Raw genomic sequence first — 20,970 nt, forward strand, 5'->3', positions numbered from 1 at the left:
AGCCAGGATATGTTTAAAAAAATCCAAAAGAACACCAAATTAAATATCAGAGATTTTTACCTTCTAATTCATAATGTCTGCCATAGATAACATGCAAAGAATGACAAATCTGTAAGTTCATGCTTGGCAATCTGTTGTATGTTGTAGGTCTATAAATATTTTCCTTCACATGTGCTCTTCACTTTTTTATATGATTGCAGTGATTCAATGCCAGTGAGCCGACATTTGGTATTAGCTACTGTTACTGGTTTCCCTGACACACAATTTATCTACCCTTGTTGTCTCTGTTGCTATACGAAGCTATTGAAGGATCAAAACAAAGATTGGTAAGTATACATGTCATAAAGCCGCATTTATATTTAAGATCTGATATATGATTCAGATTTGTTAAAACACTCAAACTACTTATTGCTTATAAGTTCCTGGCCATGGGATAAACGCTGACAAATTTGTAAAAAGAAACTACCTTGACCCTTAACCATGGTCACAGGACAAATCTGTTAAAATGCTCAGATTAACAGAAAGGTCTAGAATCATGGTACATTGTAATTTGTTAAAAGACTCTAATTGCTTCAGTTAACTATTAATTGTATTGATTGAAGTCAACCACTACATTATCCATCAGTTGTTGACAAATGTCTATGTTGCTGTATAAGCATGCTTGTTTCAAAATTAATTTATAGATTTGATATATACACACTTTGAATTTCAATGATGCATGATACAAGTGTATATTTTTGTGAATAACATTGCTTACAGGCCTCTTGTTAAAAATTTCAAGGTTACCAAGAAGTATTGTTTTTTCATAAAAAGTTAAAAAAGAGAAAGAGGTTTCAAGTTGTGCAGATCAAATTGGAACTGGAATAAACTAATTTAGGGAATTATCAGTGGGTGACAATTTTTTGAAATTGTACTTCCTTAATGTATAGGTATTGGCAAAAAAAACCCCAACCAAATGTGACATGGGATATCCTTTAATGAACCATTGTTGTAGATTTTAGGAGTCATAAAGGTACACAATCATAGGAATGAAGGGAATGAAAATACTAAATATTCAAAAGTCTGTCTTCTTTTTCTCTATTGTATTAAATTTTAACCAATTTGTTGTGGAAGAGGGGGAAGCCCCATCTCAATCTAATCAAAACTACTTACTTCTCACTTCCATTCTGTTGCTTTAATTCCTTCAGGATCCCTTGGGGAAGAAATAGAGTTTATCATTTTAAATATTTTTTTTCTTTCTTTATTGACTTAATAGCTGGTTGTGCTGTAAATGTGGGCAGTCCTGCAGGAGTGACGAGGTGGAATGGCGTTACCGTTTAGCTCTGACCATTACAGATGGGGACATCATTGCCAGTGTCTGTTTGTTTGGGAGCATGTTAAACCAGTTCTTTGGTACCACTGCTACACAGTTTAAAAGGTTTTTCTTCATACTGAAACATTTTACGCTATTCTGCACATTTTGTTCTTCATGGAAAAATAAGTGCTTATGTAGACCGAATTTGCTTATAAATAAACTTTAAATATCCATGATGAATGAGAAAAAATTAGTGCTTATGTAATTCTTTGTGCTGAGAGTCAATCTGGATTTTAAAAATTTTCGAATTCCATTTAATAAGTAGAATTGTGACAGGAATAAGTGATAATACATATACTATTATTTTGTTTCCTAGGTACATTGACAGACTTAAATCATCATGTGATCGCTCTGACCAAATGCTGAAGCAAGCTGTAGAGCAGTCCTTCATTGGTCACACCTATTACTTTGGCTTCAAGACGACAGGTACCATCAACAGACAAGGTCCCAATGTCACTCTCAGACAGATTGTTGGCAATTTAGAACCAAAATGTCAGATGTCTCATGAAAATCTCTCTCATATTGTTGCCTTTCAGATCTTACCATCTACATCTGCAACCCAGACAACTGTTCTAGAGCTCATGCATGTAGATTTACAAAACAAATCATCACATTTGACTGAAAGATCATCATTTCAATACGGAGGGGCACTTTTGATCAAGGAACAAGAAAATACTCCTGTTAAATATCATGGAACAAGGAATGACCCATGTACAATTTCTTGGGATGGTCGCAGATCTGGCCACAGTGATAACACTTCTACTCTTTCTCCAAGTTATATCTCGGCATGTAATTCATCATTTGGCCAGGAGACAGCACTTCTTAGTTGTGATATGTCGCAGTCGGTTAGTCATATTTCTTGTGCGAACTTGTCACAGCATAACAGTAAAACTACATACAATGAAAATTTAACCAAGGGTCATCATCATGAATTTGATACTCTTGGTAAAGTTGAAACTGACCACAGCCCTTCAGGTAGAAATATTTGTGCTGAAAATGCTCCAGACTTTCTGTTTACAGACAAATCATCTTCATTTTCATTATCATTTGGTAAACAGGGAACATCAACTTCTCCTGAACTTGCAGAGTTACGATCACATAGACTCGACAGTTCTGGATATAGCTCATTGTTAAAAAGTTCAGCGAGTCTGGAAGGAAACTCCAAAGAGATGTTAGTGATGAACAAAGAAAATACCACAGATGAAAAAAGTTGTTTAAAGATGGAAGTAGAAAAGGAGAGTGATCCTTTTACTGGATCCCTGAACAGCAGTTCTGTTTTACTGGCCTGTAACATTTTTGCAACCAAGACTGAACCTTTGGTACAATCAGATTATTATGATAGAAGATCAGCAAGAAGCATGCATCTAATCTCAAAAAATCATAATCGGACCTCAAAGTCGCCTTTAGCAAATATAAGCAATCTGTCAAATAAATGCAAGGACCGTTTCCAAGGGAACTTCAATACAGAAAACGGAATTAAGGACAGATTTGAAAAAATCACATCCAGTAAAACAAGCAGGAATACACAACAGAAATGTGATAACAGAGATAGCATGTTTAGTAAAGAAAGCACTTCAGATCAACAAATAATGACTGATAGTGTTGTAGGGTCAGTAGAGAAAATAAAAACATCCAGACTGATCATGACAAATGATGATCAAGATACAGTTGGAATTGAAGAGATACCTATTTTAGTTGCAGACCAAATACACAATAATAATCATCGCACAGTATTTCCAGAATCTGAGGACATGTGGGCATACCTGACTGATGAAGAAGACTTTGATAATGTAGGAACCATGGGAAAGTCACTAACTAAAATACAATCAAAGGGAGATAATTACATCACTGGAAAATTGAGTATCAATGTTTACAAAAACAAAAGGACAGATTCACCGGAGGAAGATTCCGATGAAACATTTGCAGAATGTTTTGATCCTGAATTTTTAGATTTGGTTGACTATGCTACAGATGTTGAAGTCAATTCGAATAAGATGGCTTCTTATTCAAAAGAAAACATTGGTGGAAAAACTTACTGTTCTCATGAAGAAATTGAAACTGCAGGAAGGCTAGATTCTAATTACTATATTAATAAAGACCCACAAAATTCAGGGGAAGACGTCAACATTGAAGCACATCATTCTACAGAAAAGATTGATACTGATAAACAAAATTTCAATGAAAAGAGTGACATTGGCAAACACAATAATGATAAAGAAGTTGACTCAAGGACTAATGATTCTGATGAATACCCTTACTCTGGTTCACGGCACTCTGTTGTAAATAATGACATCAAGAACTCGGATGGAGACGTAAATATAGTTACACAAAATTGTTATGATGAAATCAGCTCTGTAGAAACAAGCAATATTGACAATAAGACAGACAGGCCAGGTACAGATGATTCTGATGAAGTACTTCACACTGCAGGAACATTTAATAGTAATGAAGAAAAAAACAATGAGGATATAAGTGATTCTCAAGAAAATGGAGTGGTGCTTTTAACCTCCTCGAAAACTTTTACAACAATTTCATCTGTCCCTGAGAAACATCCATCCGATGCAATGTTAGACAACCCTGAGTCAGTAATCAATCCAATTGGAAGACTTGAATCTTTGCCTGATTCTGAGGATCTGTATGCATTTCTGGACAGTACATTTAGTGATGTGACAGAAGAGCTAAGTTTGAAGACTACTGCTCTTACCTATGTTCTTCCTGAAATGACTGAAGGGAAAGGTGAACACATAACTGAAAAGGGAGAGATAAGTGAAGATTTTAGTAAAAAGAAAGTCCAGGATATCAAAGCAACTCCTCAAATCAATAACGACAGCAAAGATTGTTGTCATAATCTCAATGATTTGAACTTTGAAGGTGAAATTGAGAATGTGAGGACATCCGGATTTAAAAAGGATACTAAAGGAGGAAATGTTTGTGTCCTGCCGTCAAGTGATGAAACTATAGAACAGATGGAGGATATTTTTGAGGAATCTTTTGATGGAGAAGAAACAAGAAATGAAGAAAATGTACATTCCTGCAGCCAGGAAACCATACATATACAGTGTCACCCACATGAAACTGACTCTATCAAAAACAAAACTTTGCAATCTGCCTCAAAATCCTGTCAGCAATATTCTTATTCAGAAAAGAACAAGTTTCTTTTCATGGAAGAAACAGCTGATTCTTCTTGTGGCAGTGCTAATATATCAAAGTGTGCCTCTGGATTAAGGGACAAAGTTAGCAATTATACCCATCACAATACAAAGAACACCCATCATGGAACAGATAGCTCCCATCATGAAACCAAGGACTGGATTTACTATCAAGAATGTCAAGATCCTAACGATCAAGATCCTTGTAGTAATCCTATTCACGATAATCACAGTCAAGATCTTCAGGGTAACGGTACATGTAAACGTCCCGATGATCAAGATTCTTCTGGCAGCTGTCTGAGTCAAGATCAACGCTGTGTGTCAGAAGGATTGTCTTCAAGCTTCAATACATCAACAGATCTTTTCGGAAGCTCAGACAATGATAGTGTTGCACTATGTAATGATACCTACTCACAGTTGTCAACTTATAGCAGTACTGAAATTGTTCCAAACATAGCTCAAGGGGAGACAACTAGCTCAGGTGTTAATAGCCCAGTAAAGGATAAAGAACAAGAAAAAGTAAAAAGTGTCCAATTTGCTAGAAGATTGAGCTCTGTAAAATCTATACAGTTAATTGACATTGAAATGACAATGCGTCAAAATCCAGAGCTGAAACTTTTTGTGAAACCAAAGCCATGTCTAAAGATACAAGTGGCATCCCCTTGCTCACCACTATGTTTGAAATATGATAAAAAAATCCCGAAAATGTCAAAAGTGTACAGTATTAAAAAACAAGAAAAACCAGAGTCACAGGATTTATTTTCATGTTCTGCAATATCTGAAAAATCCTGTGATGTCACAAATCAAGTGTCTGTCTTGAGTATGCCTGAACATTTGGTTAATGTGTTCATTCCTGATGAGGCTGGAATGCCTGGAACCCAGGACCTCTTCACTCCCAGTCCTGTGCAAATGTCTGACAGTGCAAGCTCCGATTTCATACTGGGAAGTGCTAGTTATAACAGACTGAATAAAAAGTTCAAATTTCCTACATGGAAATCTTCACATTGTCAAACATTTGTGTCTACACCTCTTGATAGTTATAGTGAAAAATTGTGTTCTATGGATAAAGAACTACCTAGACACATGTCTCAACATTTATCACACAGTCATGGAAATTCTACAGTTCAAACATCTGCCTCTTTATTTCTAGACAGCTTTAATGAATTGCATGTTATAAATACTTCAGAACATGCATTAGAAAATCCTAGCTCACAGGAAAATTATTCACAGAGAACAGCAAGTAGCAGTAAAAGGAAAGACATGAGCCCTGTACTTATGGAGTTTACTGACCAGGTCAAGGGAGATAACCACATACCAACAGGGGACATAACTCTTGACACAGGGTCACCTGACTTGTTTGGAACTTCAAATATTTCTGCTTGTATAAGTAGTGTCAGATCAGAAAGAAAAGTTAAAAGTGTGACTGTTGCCAAAAGTTTTACTTTTCCAGTAAAAAGACTTTTCTTAGATTGATCGATATTATTTCCTTCAAATGCAAACTCAACAAAGTCAGTAAAAAGTGATTGATATACTTACATGTTTCCTTATAATTCTTATGCATCTCCCTAATTAAGTTTGATTATGTACATTGTTGGATGATTTATAAAGAAAACATTTTATCCAAAAATGTACTGGACAATATCAACCTAAGACTATATTATCAGCTCAAAATTTAAAATGAAGTTTTGTCCTTCATGTCATGATTCCATAATTTAAAATGCATCTTTGGTCTTACTAGTAAATAAGCCATAATAATGAACTATCTTTTGTAATGTACAAGTATTGGTTTTTCACATAGATGTAATCCACCCACACAATGACATTCATGGTTTATGTTTTGAAATGCAATGTTTCCTACTTGAATTCCATTTTGGGTGAATGACAGTTAGTAAGATGCATATATATCTTAAAATACATATACTTAGTTGTGTTAATGGTAACTTCTTCTAACATGATGGTGTTGTTCGTGTAACAGCTTAACTTATGTGGCAAGTTCCGATGGATTCTGACAAATTATGAATAATGTATATGGAATGTTGAGTTCTGGGCTGTGTGCAATGAATTCATTTTATACAGGTATAACATTGATTTGAAAACTATTTTACTTTTTCATCTTTAAATGTACATTACGACTTACGAAAATTATGCTAGCTAGAAATTTGATGTTTTCATAATGTATAAGTGCAATTACCTGTACATATGTGTATAATATTATCACTGATGTAGTAAATATATTTGACAAGTATTTAGATCGTTTGTCTTCAGAGTTGAAATTCATCAGTGCATGGTTTATCAACAAGGTGCAATATAAAAGTTTCTTGATAACAATTCAAAACAAAACACACACTGTCGTTCAATCAAAATATTACATCTTCATTTAATTTATGCATGTCATTCACAAGTTAGCCAAAACATGTACAATTCTATTTAGTAAATCATTTCTGAAATCGTCCTTGCTTGCAATCAACATAACAGATTATTTTGAATTTTAAAACATTTTATGAAAATTAGCACCAATATATACAATATATTGTTTCATTTTATGAAATCATCATGTAACTTTTCAAATAGATGCCATGTTGGATGATTTTAAAAGTAACCATAGTGATTATGATTTTATAGATTATAAAATGTAGATACATCCTCCATGGGGAAGGTCATCATTATCAATACATACTTACACATTATGATGAATTTCGATGTGTTTTTATTCCATCTTTAAACAGTAGAACCCAATATGACAGTCATTCATTGTAGAATGAAATTTCCAAAATTCAGTATATTGTTCTTGTTGCAAGTCTCTTGCTCATTCTGGATATGGTTACTAAAGATATTAATTGTTCGTATTAAGACTCAAAAGAGCCGAGTTCATGACAAAAGGATATACATGTAAATATTATTTTGATTAAGAATACAATTCTTTTGTACCAATTCATTTATTGTGGATATCAACAGGTTACATTGCACCATGTCAACACAAAATTATTTCATCTTTTCTATGTTGTGTGTATTTTGTAATACATTTACACTTAATGTGAAGAAACCTATAGTCACTTATTTCCAACAAAACATTTACAATCTCCAACAACTGGTCACTCCAGGGGTTACTTTCACTTCTGCTCTCAAGGTCATTGATATGAACAAACTTAGTAGCCCATTATCCCATCATGCCACAGGCCTAATGACAGTGTGTTGAGCTTTCTAGTTATTGTGAAGAAGTCATTTGAATGGGACGTTTAAGTATGGCGGACGGCGACGTTAGACGAAAAAAATGATGGCTATAACATCTTCTCAATAACCAAAAGGCCTAGAGTGCGAATATTGGGCCAGTAGCATGTTGGGATGAAGGTCTATCAGGTTTGTTCAAATGAATGACCTTGACCTTTATTCAAATATGCTAAACTACAACAGGGAATGTTATCAGTTGTTTAAAAATGAAGCCTTCAAAATCAGAAACAATGAAAACTTTGTAAGTATGCATATTTCAGTTTTGTTCTGCCAGTCCAAATGCTGGGACTTATGGACAGGTTCTAAAACTTTCCAAAGACCTGAAAACTCAAATGACCGTAATGGCCCAATGGTCACTTGCTTTTTTTCTTCGCCATTACAGGTGGAAACATTGAAGTTTGACTGTTATTGATTTATGATAAAATTAGACAGTGGCTACATTAAAGGCCTTTGCATTGACTCTCACGAAAAAAATTTTCTCTGTTTTTTACTTTTGAAGAATCATACTGACCCCAAAATTTAGAGCCAAATACCTGGTGCTTTGAATGATTTTTGAGAATAATGTCTCAATGAAATGTGGTTCAAAAATCATCTTCTGAACAGTCGACAGTTTCCTCTGCTTACTTCTGTTCTCAGTGTTGGCCATTTTTTATTGTACAGTTAATATCATAAATATTTGTTGTTGAATTTGACACATCAGAAATTTGGGTATGGACTATTTTAAATTGTTGAGTTTGAAAAACAAGTGTCCAATTTACAATCCCTTTAATGATTTCTGACCTATCTCAGTATCTCCAGAGTTGGTAGAATATAACATCCCATGTTCAAATCTTGTGACCCACTGTACAAGTGGTAGTAATGACTTACAGAGTTATGGCCCTTTACTCTGTTTTAATGTAACATCTGCAGAAACTAAGGTATGCTAGCACCTCATGTGCAGAAATCAGGTTGTGTATACATCTACATCTAGCAAGAAGCAGTTGGTAATAAGTTAAATTAATTTATTTCTCTCTACAGTTCTGCACAAATGCCAACAAATATTTTTCATTGCCCTGTAGAGTGGAAATAAAGCAACACTCCAACATAGACAATTTTTGTTTAGCTTCATATTCAATTTATTTCTTAAAAGAAAAAATTCTTTTTATTTTCAAAATTGTAGTGTACTGAAATTATCTATATCTATATTATTATCTATATCAGATCTGAATTATGTGTTGAGGCCATATATAATCTTGTTACTGTGAGATTTGGACTTGTCTGCTGAAAAGTACTAGTAGTGTAATAAAGCTGTTGAATTAATAAAGATTCAGGTTTTGCTTTTTCCACAAAACTAAGCCTTAAATCCCATTTTTTTCAACTTGAAGACTACTTTGGACTGTTGTATGATTTTAATTACTTTCTCAGTGGTTCTGTGAATAGAAATCAAGCATTCAAGGTTATGAGAAGGATTTTGTGAACATGATACCAAGTATCATGCCTTTTATATACACAGTTATTGCCCTTTATTCATTTGATCTTGCCTGAAAGAAGGGAAATGTGGGTTTTTTCAGTACTCTGCCTTGTTGTTTGTAAGTTTAAGTGATTCAATACCTTCAAACTATAAAGAAACCAATCACACAAAGTTCAGCAGTAAAATTAATACTGATTTCAGGAATATTGACTAAATCAAAGAGATAGTGTATACTTTTGATGTATTAATATCCAACCATGGTTAAGATGAAATGAAAGAAATAACATTCATATGGTTCACAAACCAACAGTCTCTACTGTTTATTATTATGCATTTTTTATTTAAACAATATGTAATAACAATGAAAAATCATTTAAATTACAACTTTTGATAAATAAGAAAAATATACAATCAAATAACACTACAGCAACCCATTCATTCAGATATGTATTTTCTGAAAACAGAACAATTTCAAATATGCAATCGGTGATATAAACAGAACACGTGACCTAGTTGTAACACTAGATTGTGTTCACAAATCCTACATCTAGTATATTTAAACGTGAAATTGTTCCAGGTTATAAAGATGGGTTGATAAATGTATATTGATCTTTTATATTCATGTACTGTAAGTATAGAGGTCATTTAAATTTCTGTTGTTTAGAAAAAAAAATTTGTGGACCAAGACATTGTGAACAATGGTGCCATAATGCATTCTGACGTTACAGGTGAACTTTTAAAATCTGCAGGTGTGTTTTAATTGTTATAGGATAGTATGATGGATAGTGGTAACCTATTGGTTGTCACTTTGAATTTTAAAAGGACAAAGTTAAATATTAAGTTTCTCATGCCTCAGTATATATGGAAACATTCACTGCTGTTCCACTTAACTTGTTTCACCCCTTTGACAAATAGGCAAAATTTAAGGTGGGCTAATGGTGCTTTTCCTGACCATTCTTTGGGGCAAAATATGGGCCACATTCTCCCTTAGATACATTTCAAAATATGACCAAATTTACACAATAAATAGTTAATTCCTTGAAATTTCCTTCCAAATTTATCAATTTTCTTCTCAAAACGACATAAAAAGGTCCTTTCTGAAATGAGTGGGGAAAAAGCCCTTGCCGAGTTTAATGGTAAAGATGAAATTGACGTTCTTACTACTTCAGGGCAAATTTTACACATAGAAAAAATGAAATGTTTTATACAAAGGTGAAATATACCCTTGTGGTTTTTCCCAGTTAAAGTTTATATATCAAGAACAATTGTGGACTTTTTTGAAAGTTCTACAATGTTATCAAAAATAAATACTGGTACCTCATACATCTTTTCAAAAATCTATCAGTAGGTTTTCCTGATTTTGAATTTTTCAATTCATTTTCACTATTGCAAACAATTGCATATATGCACATTAAATTGTGGTTACAACATACATTAAATCATGGTGTAGTTAATAATTCAAGAAAATATTTGAATATGTATTTTTGAATGTAATTATAGTTAATATACCTGCAAATGACCTTCTGCCAGAGGGTTATCTTGCAATTACAATATTCAGGAAACACTTTATGATCTACATTCACATACAGTCATTACCAACAACGTTTTTTAGGCCATCTTAATAAGGTATCCATGGAGGTATATTAAGCAAGAAATGTTATACAATGGAGGAAACAGCCAAAACATGACATGGCTAGTAATAGCATTGGGAGACCTCTTGCAATGAAAGTATCATCATTACATTGAATGTCTCTTAATACTGTTGTACTGGGGCAATGGCTGACATCAGCTTATCACGGGAGTAAGCTTGCCCCAGTCTATAAAATCTCAAATGATTATGGTCTCCTTCGGCTAAGGGGAAATAACCATGTACAGAAACTTTGTAATGGGAAGCCAGTCTTTACTAGTATGTGTTTACTGGAAGTGCTGATAGTCACATGATTGGCAAAAATGACTAGACAATAATTCATGTAAGAATAGATGACAATATATGCCGGGTGTCAAAGGTTTTATGTGAATTATTCCATTCTTTAGGAACACAGCACAGTGACAGAAATAAATATCTATGTAATTTATCAATCAATGAGGCCTCAGAGCCCACTTATTTGTCTACAGAGAAAGTAACTTAAAAAGAAAATGTAGCAATAACTGTCTTTGAACAAAGAAAAAATTCCATTAAAATTAGATAAAAAAACATACAGAGGAATAAGATGTTAAATAAAACCATTAAGGTATGATTTGATAACATAACTTAAAACTGCATGCTACCACATTGTGGGACCTTGTTAATATGATCTGAGTAGATAGAAAAATACATCATTTATTTTCTGTATATAAAGTACAGGTAAGTATTCAATCTTCCTTATGTAGTGTATAAACATGTATACATAATAAGAGATATAGAAAATCAAAGTCACTTTTGATCATTCGACTATTATCAGGACATATTATTGTATCTTTTTCTGTATTTGTCTTATTTTTCAACTTTTGATGTCATCTGAATACAAAAATTGTTAAATAGTAAAAACATCTTGACTGCACACAAATCCAGTTCCTTACATGTTTATCATCTATATCAACATTTCATCTGGTAAAAAGATGTTTCCAATCTATTGGATTAAAGCTTTGTTCATTACAAAGTATATCATCACGTCCACTGGGATTTGGTCCCTTGGTTCCTATATGTATTTCTGGTATAAATATAAGTTATACATCTATACAGACCATGTGATTGGCTCCAAGCCTCTTGTGATAAAGTTCATGATAAATTAAATCATAGAATCCAACTCTTATTTATAAAATATATCATCAGTAAATATGTTAAAAAATACAATCAACACATATATTACACTACATCTAAGTAAATCTATACACATCACAAAACAAACATACTGCTTACACTCCTATCAAAACCTCACTATTTCATCGGCCTAAGTCAATGCGGTCTTTGGACAAAACGTAATACAAAATAGCCAGCTATTCTAAATGCAATGATGAAAATGAACAGAGGTAGTAGATACTTCCAAAATGGCCAGTCAATCCCGAAGAATTGTAGTACTTCCTGAGAAGGTATTGTTGTAACATTGTGGTGAAGACAACTGGAGAATTGTGATTCAGATATGTTGGTACTGGAGGCACATCTGTAATAACATAATTTCTCATATTAAAAAAAATGTTCACGAGATCAGTTGAAAATTCACAAAACTTTCTAATTTGTTGAAATAGCAAACACAAGGTCATGTTTATTCATGTAGCAAGACTGAACTCATATGGATTTGTAGAGGCTCATCAAAAGCAAAATGGAAAAGGATGTATATAAGTTGTTTAACTTGTTTCCAATTCCAATTCCTCTGTATACTTTGCTATGTATTATTCGCATGTTGTTATGGAATAAAAATAAAGTTTATATTATCAAAAGCAGAATAAGATCAGAAGCATAAACTACCCCTCTAACCTCCACTATCATCTACAATACTTATAATATAAAAGAGAAGCACAAACTTCTGAAGACAGGTATACCAACACTACTTATAAGAGACCTCTGTATATCCTGAAGCCTAGAAGATGAGACTCCACATATGTATAAAGTTAGACGGATGGTGGTTCTTCTGAAATTTCTCCAACTGGAGATTTCCTTGTTTGTTCCCTATACTTGTAAATATAAGAATATGTGTAGCCATTCAGGAGGAGTAGACTTTTGAAGACTAAATGGTTGTGTTATAAATGAATGTCCAATGACTAGTACATAAAGAGTCAGTTATAAAGGTACAATATACTTTGTTTTGTTTACATCCTGTAGATTGAAAAGGAATCAATAGCTATTACTTACAAAACTGGTAGTGCATCTGTGAACTCTAATGACATCAGACAATGGAAAGTGTAGTAGAGAAAAGATATGTATTTCAACCAAGACAGCCAAAATGGTAGATGACGAGTATAGAAACCACCTGAATGAAAAATTCAACAAAGTATACATGTTAAAAGTTTTAAACGTTTTGTTTTTCAAAGTCATCAAAAGTCACAGTCTTTGTTTTCAATAGTTTATAAAAAACAATCTATAATTTTGTACTATTTGAAGCAGTTCCATGATTTTTTTCTTTTTCAATTTTCATTTTTTTTTTCAATAGATCTGTAGGTCAAACTACCAGACATTACATGTGCACAATAAAAGCAGTTATAGTTATTTAAGCCTGAAAAATTAAGGCATTGAATAGTTCAAAGTGTTAACACGTTACAGATACAGGTATGTGGGAGACAAAACAACAATTACTGACCACCATTTTTTAATTGGTGTTTTTTAATTAAAATAAGATGTTTGCTTTATTTTTCGGGTATAAAACTTCTGAGACTTCTGATTTTGACAGGCAATATACACCCATATAAAGGACTAATAAAAGGTGGCCTTTCACTTAAATATGTAGCTGTATGTTTTAGTAGCATGCCAAAAATCTGTTGTATTTACCTTTAAAATGATTCAACCATGTGACTAGTGGAGTGGGTCAGAATCATCAGTTAAATGATAATAACACTTAGCTTCATTGTTTTAAATAAGTCAAAAACAAAAGTTGAATATGAAGGGATTTTTGTTCACATTTGGGTGCTGCTAGATGCAACTGTCATCATTTGATTAATCCCATCATATATCAAGATATCAAAAGTTTTGTGATGAGTCAGGATACCATACCTAATAGCATAGTTGTCATAATACACACTGTAGCAATGGTCATTGCCCTCCTGATGTCCATACAGGCAATACCAAGGAACAGGCCTATACTCTGTAATAGAATTAATGATTGTTACATAATAAAATTACCAATGTGAAGGACATTAATGCAGTTGAATAATATTTATTTAAATTTAAAAAGAAAAACAGATTTATGCTAAAATCTTAAATTCAGAATTGAATGAAGTATATAGAAATTATTGATCTGAAAGATGATTTTGTTTGTGAATGTGTATAACCTTGAATGTCACTGTATGTAGGTATACATATAGGGGTATGTGTATAACCTTGAATGTCACTGTATGTAGGTATACATATAGGGGTATGTGTATAACCTTGGAATGTCACTGTATGTAGGTATACATACAGGGGTATGTGTATAACCTTGAACGTCACTGTATGTAGGTATACATATAGGTGTATGTGTATAACCTTGAACGTCACTGTATGTAGGTATACATATAGGTGTATGTGTATAACCTTGAATGTCACTGTATGTAGGTATACATATAGGTGTATGTGTATAACCTTGAATGTCACTGTATGTAGGTATACATACAGGGGTATGTGTATAACCTTGGAATGTCACTGTATGTAGGTATACATATAGGTGTATGTGTATAACCTTGAATGTCACTGTATGTAGGTATACATATAGGTGTATGTGTATAACCTTGAATGTCACTGTATGTAGGTATACATATAGGTGTATGTGTATAACCTTGAATGTCACTGTATGTAGGTATACATATAGGGGTATGTGTATAACCTTGGAATGTCACTGTATGTAGGTATACATATAGGTGTATGTGTATAACCTTGAATGTCACTGTATGTAGGTATACATATAGGGGTATGTGTATAACCTTGGAATGTCACTGTATGTAGGTATACATACAGGGGTATGTGTATAACCTTGAATGTCACTGTATGTAGGTATACAGTATGTGTATAACCTTGAATGTCACTGTATGTAGGTATACATACAGGGGTATGTGTATAACCTTGAATGTCACTGTATGTAGGTATACATACAGGGGTATGTGTATAACCTTGAATGTCACTGTATGTAGGTATACAGTATGTGTATAACCTTGAATGTCACTGTATATAGGTATACAGTATGTGTATAACCTTGAATGTCACTGTATGTAGGTATACAGTATGTGTATAACCTTGAATGTCACTGTATGTAGGTATACAGTATGTGTATAACCTTGAATGTCACTGTATGTAGGTATACAGTATGTGTATAACCTTGAATGTCACTGTATGTAGGTATACAGTATGTGTATAACCTTGAATGTCACTGTATGTAGGTATACAGTATGTGTATAACCTTGAATGTCACTGTATGTAGGTATACAGTATGTGTATAACCTTGGAATGTCACTGTATGTAGGTATACAGTATGTGTATAACCTTGGAATGTCACTGTATGTAGGTATACATATAGGGGTATGTTAATGATTGTCAATTTTGTTGATTGACACAGTTTAGTAAAATGATGAAAATCTTCAGATTGTAGTAAACATTTCTTTTTACAAAAAAATCATGAAAATCATCATCTTGTAACCAAAATTTCAAAACACTCAGCAAATTATTGTAATTACTATAAAAACTAACAATTTTTATGAAAGAAATTTGATCAAGATCCTTTGCATGTTCTGATTATTTTCCTACATACCTGCCCTGCTATAGAATGAATGAAGAGAGTGCCAATGGTAGCAAAGTATGCAGACACCCCATTAAGACCAACAGACCAATATACAATTGTTCCAAACACGAGTGGTTGTGCTAGGATTAATGGAAGTTCACTGGTCATCTTGGCTAGGTAATAGGCTGATACACGATACCATCCTGATGCACGCTCCTTGTTGATCACCAAACGCTCAGACGGGACTGAAATAAAGTATTCTCTGTACAAATGCTTGATAAGATGGAGATGTTGGTGTAAAGTCTATCCTGCAATAAGCCCAAGAGGCCAATACATAACATCTGAATCAAAGCAGAGGAGGTTGACATATTATAGGACAATAAGGCAAGAGGGCCAATACTTAATATCTGACTCAAAGTAGAGGGGGTCGGCTTATTATAGGACAATAAGGCAAGGGGCCAATACTTAATATCTGACTCAAAGTAGAGGGGGTCGGCTTATTATAGGACAATAAGGCAAGGGGCCAATACTTAATATCTGACTCAAAGTAGAGGGGGTCGGCTTATTATAGGACAATAAGGCAAGGGGCCAATACTTAATATCTGACTCAAAGTAGAGTAGGAAAATAAGGCAAGGGGCCAATACTTAATATCTGACTCAAAGTAGAGGGGGTCGGCTTATTATAGGACAATAAGGCAAGGGGCCAATACTTAATATCTGACTCAAAGTAGAGGGGGTCTGCTTATAATAGGACAATAAGGCAAGGGGCCAATACTTAATATCTGACTCAAAGTAGAGGGGGTCGGCTTATTATAGGACAATAAGGCAAGGGGCCAATACTTAATATCTGACTCAAAGTAGAGGGGATCTGCTTATTATAAGACAATAAGGCAAGGGGCCAATACTTAATATCTGACTCAAAGTAGAGGGGATCTGCTTATTATAGGACAATATGGCAAGGGGCCAATACTTAATATCTGACTCAAAGTAGAGGGGATTGGCTTATTATAAGACAATAAGGCAAGGGATCAATACTTAATATCTGACTCAAAGTAGAGGGGGTCTGCTTATTATAGGACAATAAGGCAAGGGGGCCAATACTTAATATCTGACTCAAAGTAGAGAGGGTCTGCTTATTATAGGATAATAAGGCTAATGGCCCAACACATAACATCTTCAAGAAAAGGGGGTTGGCTTATTATAGGACTATCCTATATGTTTTGTTAATATTTCCAGCTTAATGTTTCTATTTATTTGGATAGGCTTATCGCCAGACATGAGCTAGCTGTTGGATATATAAGGTAAGCATACATATCTAAGTGAGCTGAAATTTTAATGCATCATAAAATGACTAACACATCATGATTAACAGACAGCATTACATATACCTGCACTTTGTAACAGGTGTATCAGGAAAGCACATAGTTAATGACAATGTAAGAGCTATCAACATGTATTACACACAAGTATTAAAATATACTCACAGGAAGTGACAGTATCAAACAGGGGAGTGAATCCATAGTTCATTGACATGAAAAATATCTGCAAATATACAACATTGTTTAAACTAAATCTGAGCTCATAAAAAACATATTAACATTTAGAGTTCATTAACAATATGTTTTTTCGAAAATTCACAATTTCAATTTACTACAACAACTTCAGTATAAAACTGAGCTAATGATAGTGAGCACCAACAAAAATGTTTTTATACTTAATTACTGTCAATGTAATGCTGGACATTCTACTTAAAAATGTGGTCTCGCAATGTTGATCAATCAGCTGTGTGACTATAATTTTCAGTCTACTGACCTACCTATTTTCAAAAATAATAATCTGTTTTGGAAGATATGTAACGAAAATTTCAAAATATTTATAAAAATGAAAATACATAAATAATTAACGTATCAATTTGCAACACAAGAGTGTGACATTTACTATATCATCCTAAAAATTTTAACTGTCCTATCAGTTTTGAAAATATCAATTGCCTTTTATTTATATTTCCATATAAAACCTGGCCAAAGCTGCACCTAGAAAATGATCAGGAAACAAAGGGAAGTAACTCTGAGAGATGAGAATGCATTAAACAAGACATTATAGTGGCTTACCACACCCATTCGGTCTCGTAGGGTGGCCTCAGTCCTAGGCAGCTGGAACCAGATCAGGCAGACTAGGATGGTCATTGTGACAGCCTCAATGACCTTGAATTTGTTGAAGATTTGTGTTTTTGATTGGCGGAAAGTACGAATGGTAAGATTTGTATACTGGGTGAGGAAACCAGTCGGCCACTTCTGTTTGTTATCAATCTTGGATTCCATGACACCATTATCAATATCGTCAAGCTCCATCAGACTGACATGAATACTCCCTGGATCTAGAAGATTCAAGAAAATTATACTTAACAGGTATTTCTGAAATGTTTTTGAAAGAAAAGAATTTGTTCATATACTTCAATAAAATGTTAAAACTTTTAACAGGTAATTTTCAGTTACTGACTGTGTATCAATGACCTTGATACCTGATAAGAACATGTACTTCAAGGCATCAAAATTAGTGTAAAACCATTCTACAGCTTATATTGATTTTTGCGATACCTATCATCTCTTATATTCATGGTATTTCATCTATCTTATCACTTTTTAGATATGTTATTATGCAAGAATTGTCTTGCTTAATCACGATGAAACAGCATGCTTAATGCTAAAAGCAGTGTATTTATCAGTGTTAAGTAAGTCAGAATGTAAGTGGATGAGTTTAACCAATCAAACACCTGATACAAAATTACCTTCTTCATCATTTGCTGCTTCTTTTGGTTTCGACCGGAATTTTTTTAAGATGCCGATTTTGTCGTAAAAGTTTTTGCTTTGTTTGAGGTCGTGTTGTGGGTCAGAGTTATGGATTTGATTAACATTGACATCATTTTGGTCTCTCCTCAATACTCTAGGCCAATCACTCTTCCTCCTAAAATAAACGAAACTCTTCTTCTTAAGCAAGAATCAACAATATTTGTTTAGAAAGACCCTTTTTTCTGAAGAATCAACAATATTTGTTTAGAAAGACCCTTTTTTCTGAAGAAACAACAATATTTGTTTAGAAAGACCCTTTTTTCTGAAGAAACAACAATATTTGTTTAGAAAGACCCTTTTTTCTGAAGAATCAACAATATTTGTTTAGAAAGACCCTTTTTTCTGAAGAATCAACAATATTTGTTTAGAAAGACCCTTTTTTCTGAAGAATCAACAATATTTGTTTAGAAAGACCCTTTTTTCTGAAGAATCAACAATATTTGTTTAGAAAGACCCTTTTTTCTGAAGAAACAACAATATTTGTTTAGAAGAATCAACAATATTTGTTTAGAAAGACCCTTTTTTCTGAAGAAACAACAATATTTGTTTAGAAAGACCCTTTTTTCTGAAGAAACAACAATATTTGTTTAGAAAGACCCTTTTTTCTGAAGAAACAACAATATTTATTTAGAAAGACCCTTTTTTCTGAAGAAACAACAACATTTGTTCTGTGTGTTTCAATATGCTTCTCCTCAAGGAAAAGTATCATAATTATAATGTAATGGTATTTTATGACCACATTCAAAAACCTATTACAGATATACTTATAAAGGCTTCGACATTTTCCTTATATAAACCTGCAAGATGAAAGTTAAATTTGTCAGACAATAAATACAATTACTTGTAATAACATTGTGACGTCATAACTGTAGCAATGCTGATTGAAAGAAAGGATCGTAATGTTGGAAATAAAAAACTAATTCCAACTGATATTGAATAAGAATGTATGTGTAACAGCATAAAGACTTAAAAAAACGTCTTAGACATGTCCTGTTTTTGGCATTTACAGTCACTGTATGCAGACAATGATATGATGAATACCTGTTATATATATTGTTCAATAGATATTGGTATACCTTTAGACATAATCAGTCCCCGTTTTTATTTGCGATCTTTTTGAATGATATTGAAGATTTCTTTCGTAAAAACAGTAGTGTTCCTTTGAGACATTTAAAGGAGAACTTTCAAAATGAACTTAACATATTTCTGGATATTTTTGTCTTGCTTTATGCTGATGATACTGTTATTCTCTCAGACTATATTGAAGGTTTACAGAAGGCGCTGGATATCTTTCATTTGTATTGTACCAAGTGGAAACTTAATGTTAATGTCAAGAAAACCAAGGTCATGATATTTTGTAAGAAAACGTTAAAAACTGGTGAAGGTTTTAAGATTAATGGCCTTATAATTGAAGAAGTAGATAGCTTTAATTACTTGGGTGTAACATTTAATTTTAATGGTAACTTTTATAAGTGCAAGCAAAAGTTGCGTGAACAATCACAAAAGGCTCTTTTCTCTGTGCACAGGAGTATTAAAAATCAACATCTTCCAATTGATTTACAGCTCAAATTATTTGACATCTTAGTTAAGCCTATATTACTTTATGGATCAGAAATATGGGGCTTTGAAAATATTAAAATTGTTGAGCAAGTCCACTTGCAATTTTGTAAAAGAATTTTAGGCGTAAGAAACACGACACCAAATTTTATGGTATATGGCGAACTTGGTCGTTACCCTCTGGAAATAGATATTAAACTCAGAATGGTTAATTTTTACAACTCGTTAATAATGCATGAGTCAAAGTTAAGTAGTCTTATGTACAGACTGATATACAAACTTCATGTCAACAATTTGTGTAAGTTTAAATGGGTAGATTTTATTAAATCTTGCTTTGATGATGTAGGACAGAGCGCTGTTTTCCAGAATCAGGGCCCAATTAGTAAATACTATATAAAAACCAGTATTAAAAAAACTTTAATAGATCAATTTATACAGAAATGGAGAAACGAAACGGAAAATTCATCTAGAGGCTTATTCTATAGTAGTTTTAAAAATTCTATACTGCTTGAGCCATACCTGACTCAACTCGCTGTTAAAAACAGACGGATTTTATGCAAAATTAGATGTTGTAATATGAAATTTCCCATTGAAACTGGAAGATGGCGCAATGTTCAGAGACAGGATAGGAAATGTTCTCTATGTAATACCTCAGTAGGTGACGAATTCCATTACTTATTTCAGTGCACTGATATAAGATTGATTGAACTGAGACAGAAATTCTTACCTTCATATTACTGGAGAAATCCAAACGTGTTCAAAATGTACGGATTGCTCTCAGTTTGTTATAAAAAAGTTCTAAATGCCTTTTGTTTATTTTTAAACAGTCTTGACAAAATATTGTATGAAAGATAATGTTTTCATCATATAAGTGATTTTATGAAACCCAAGTATATCACAGCTTTATAAAAAAAAAACTACCAGAAGCTATGCATTTACTTTAAAACAATCTTAATCAAATATTGTGAAGAAACACTACGTTATCATTATATAATATCAAAGG

The 20,970-nt window shown here is 33.2% G+C and overlaps 2 protein-coding genes across 2 annotated transcripts in view; one reads left to right on the top strand and one right to left on the bottom strand.

The window, feature by feature from the left end:
• Positions 1 to 207: 207 nt before the first annotated feature.
• On the top strand, positions 208 to 5,976 carry LOC132562709 (uncharacterized). The gene is made up of 4 exons (XM_060227468.1): positions 208 to 326; positions 1,256 to 1,417; positions 1,671 to 5,022; positions 5,365 to 5,976. The coding sequence occupies exons 1-4, from the start codon at positions 208 to 210 to the stop codon at positions 5,974 to 5,976; spliced, it is 4,245 nt and encodes a 1,414-aa protein (XP_060083451.1).
• A 5,582-nt stretch (positions 5,977 to 11,558) lies between these two features.
• Positions 11,559 to 20,970, bottom strand: part of LOC132562686 (uncharacterized) — a 35,891-nt gene continuing 26,479 nt past the window's right edge. Inside the window, exons 10-16 of the mRNA XM_060227441.1 lie at positions 18,350 to 18,525; positions 17,673 to 17,938; positions 17,046 to 17,103; positions 15,592 to 15,806; positions 13,866 to 13,956; positions 13,011 to 13,128; positions 11,559 to 12,321 (exon numbers count right to left, since the gene is read on the bottom strand). Coding sequence (XP_060083424.1) covers positions 12,117 to 12,321; positions 13,011 to 13,128; positions 13,866 to 13,956; positions 15,592 to 15,806; positions 17,046 to 17,103; positions 17,673 to 17,938; positions 18,350 to 18,525 — 1,129 coding nt within the window. The 3' untranslated portion in view covers positions 11,559 to 12,116. The remainder of the gene's footprint in view (positions 12,322 to 13,010; positions 13,129 to 13,865; positions 13,957 to 15,591; positions 15,807 to 17,045; positions 17,104 to 17,672; positions 17,939 to 18,349; positions 18,526 to 20,970) is intronic.

Source organism: Ylistrum balloti, unplaced genomic scaffold (genome assembly GCF_031769215.1).
Source record: "Ylistrum balloti isolate Yb309-2 unplaced genomic scaffold, AGI_CSIRO_Ybal_v1 Utg371490, whole genome shotgun sequence".
Classification (NCBI taxonomy): Eukaryota; Metazoa; Mollusca; class Bivalvia; order Pectinida; family Pectinidae; genus Ylistrum; species Ylistrum balloti.

Excerpts from the sequence above, each read along its gene's own strand:
- LOC132562709 (XM_060227468.1), top strand. The coding sequence starts at position 208 with ATGCCAGTGAGCCGACATTTGGTATTAGCTACTGTTACTGGTTTCCCT. Across the intron at positions 327-1,255 it reads AAGGATCAAAACAAAGATTG|CTGGTTGTGCTGTAAATGTG; the intron begins GTAAGTATACAT and ends TTGACTTAATAG. Across the intron at positions 1,418-1,670 it reads ACTGCTACACAGTTTAAAAG|GTACATTGACAGACTTAAAT; the intron begins GTTTTTCTTCAT and ends TTTGTTTCCTAG.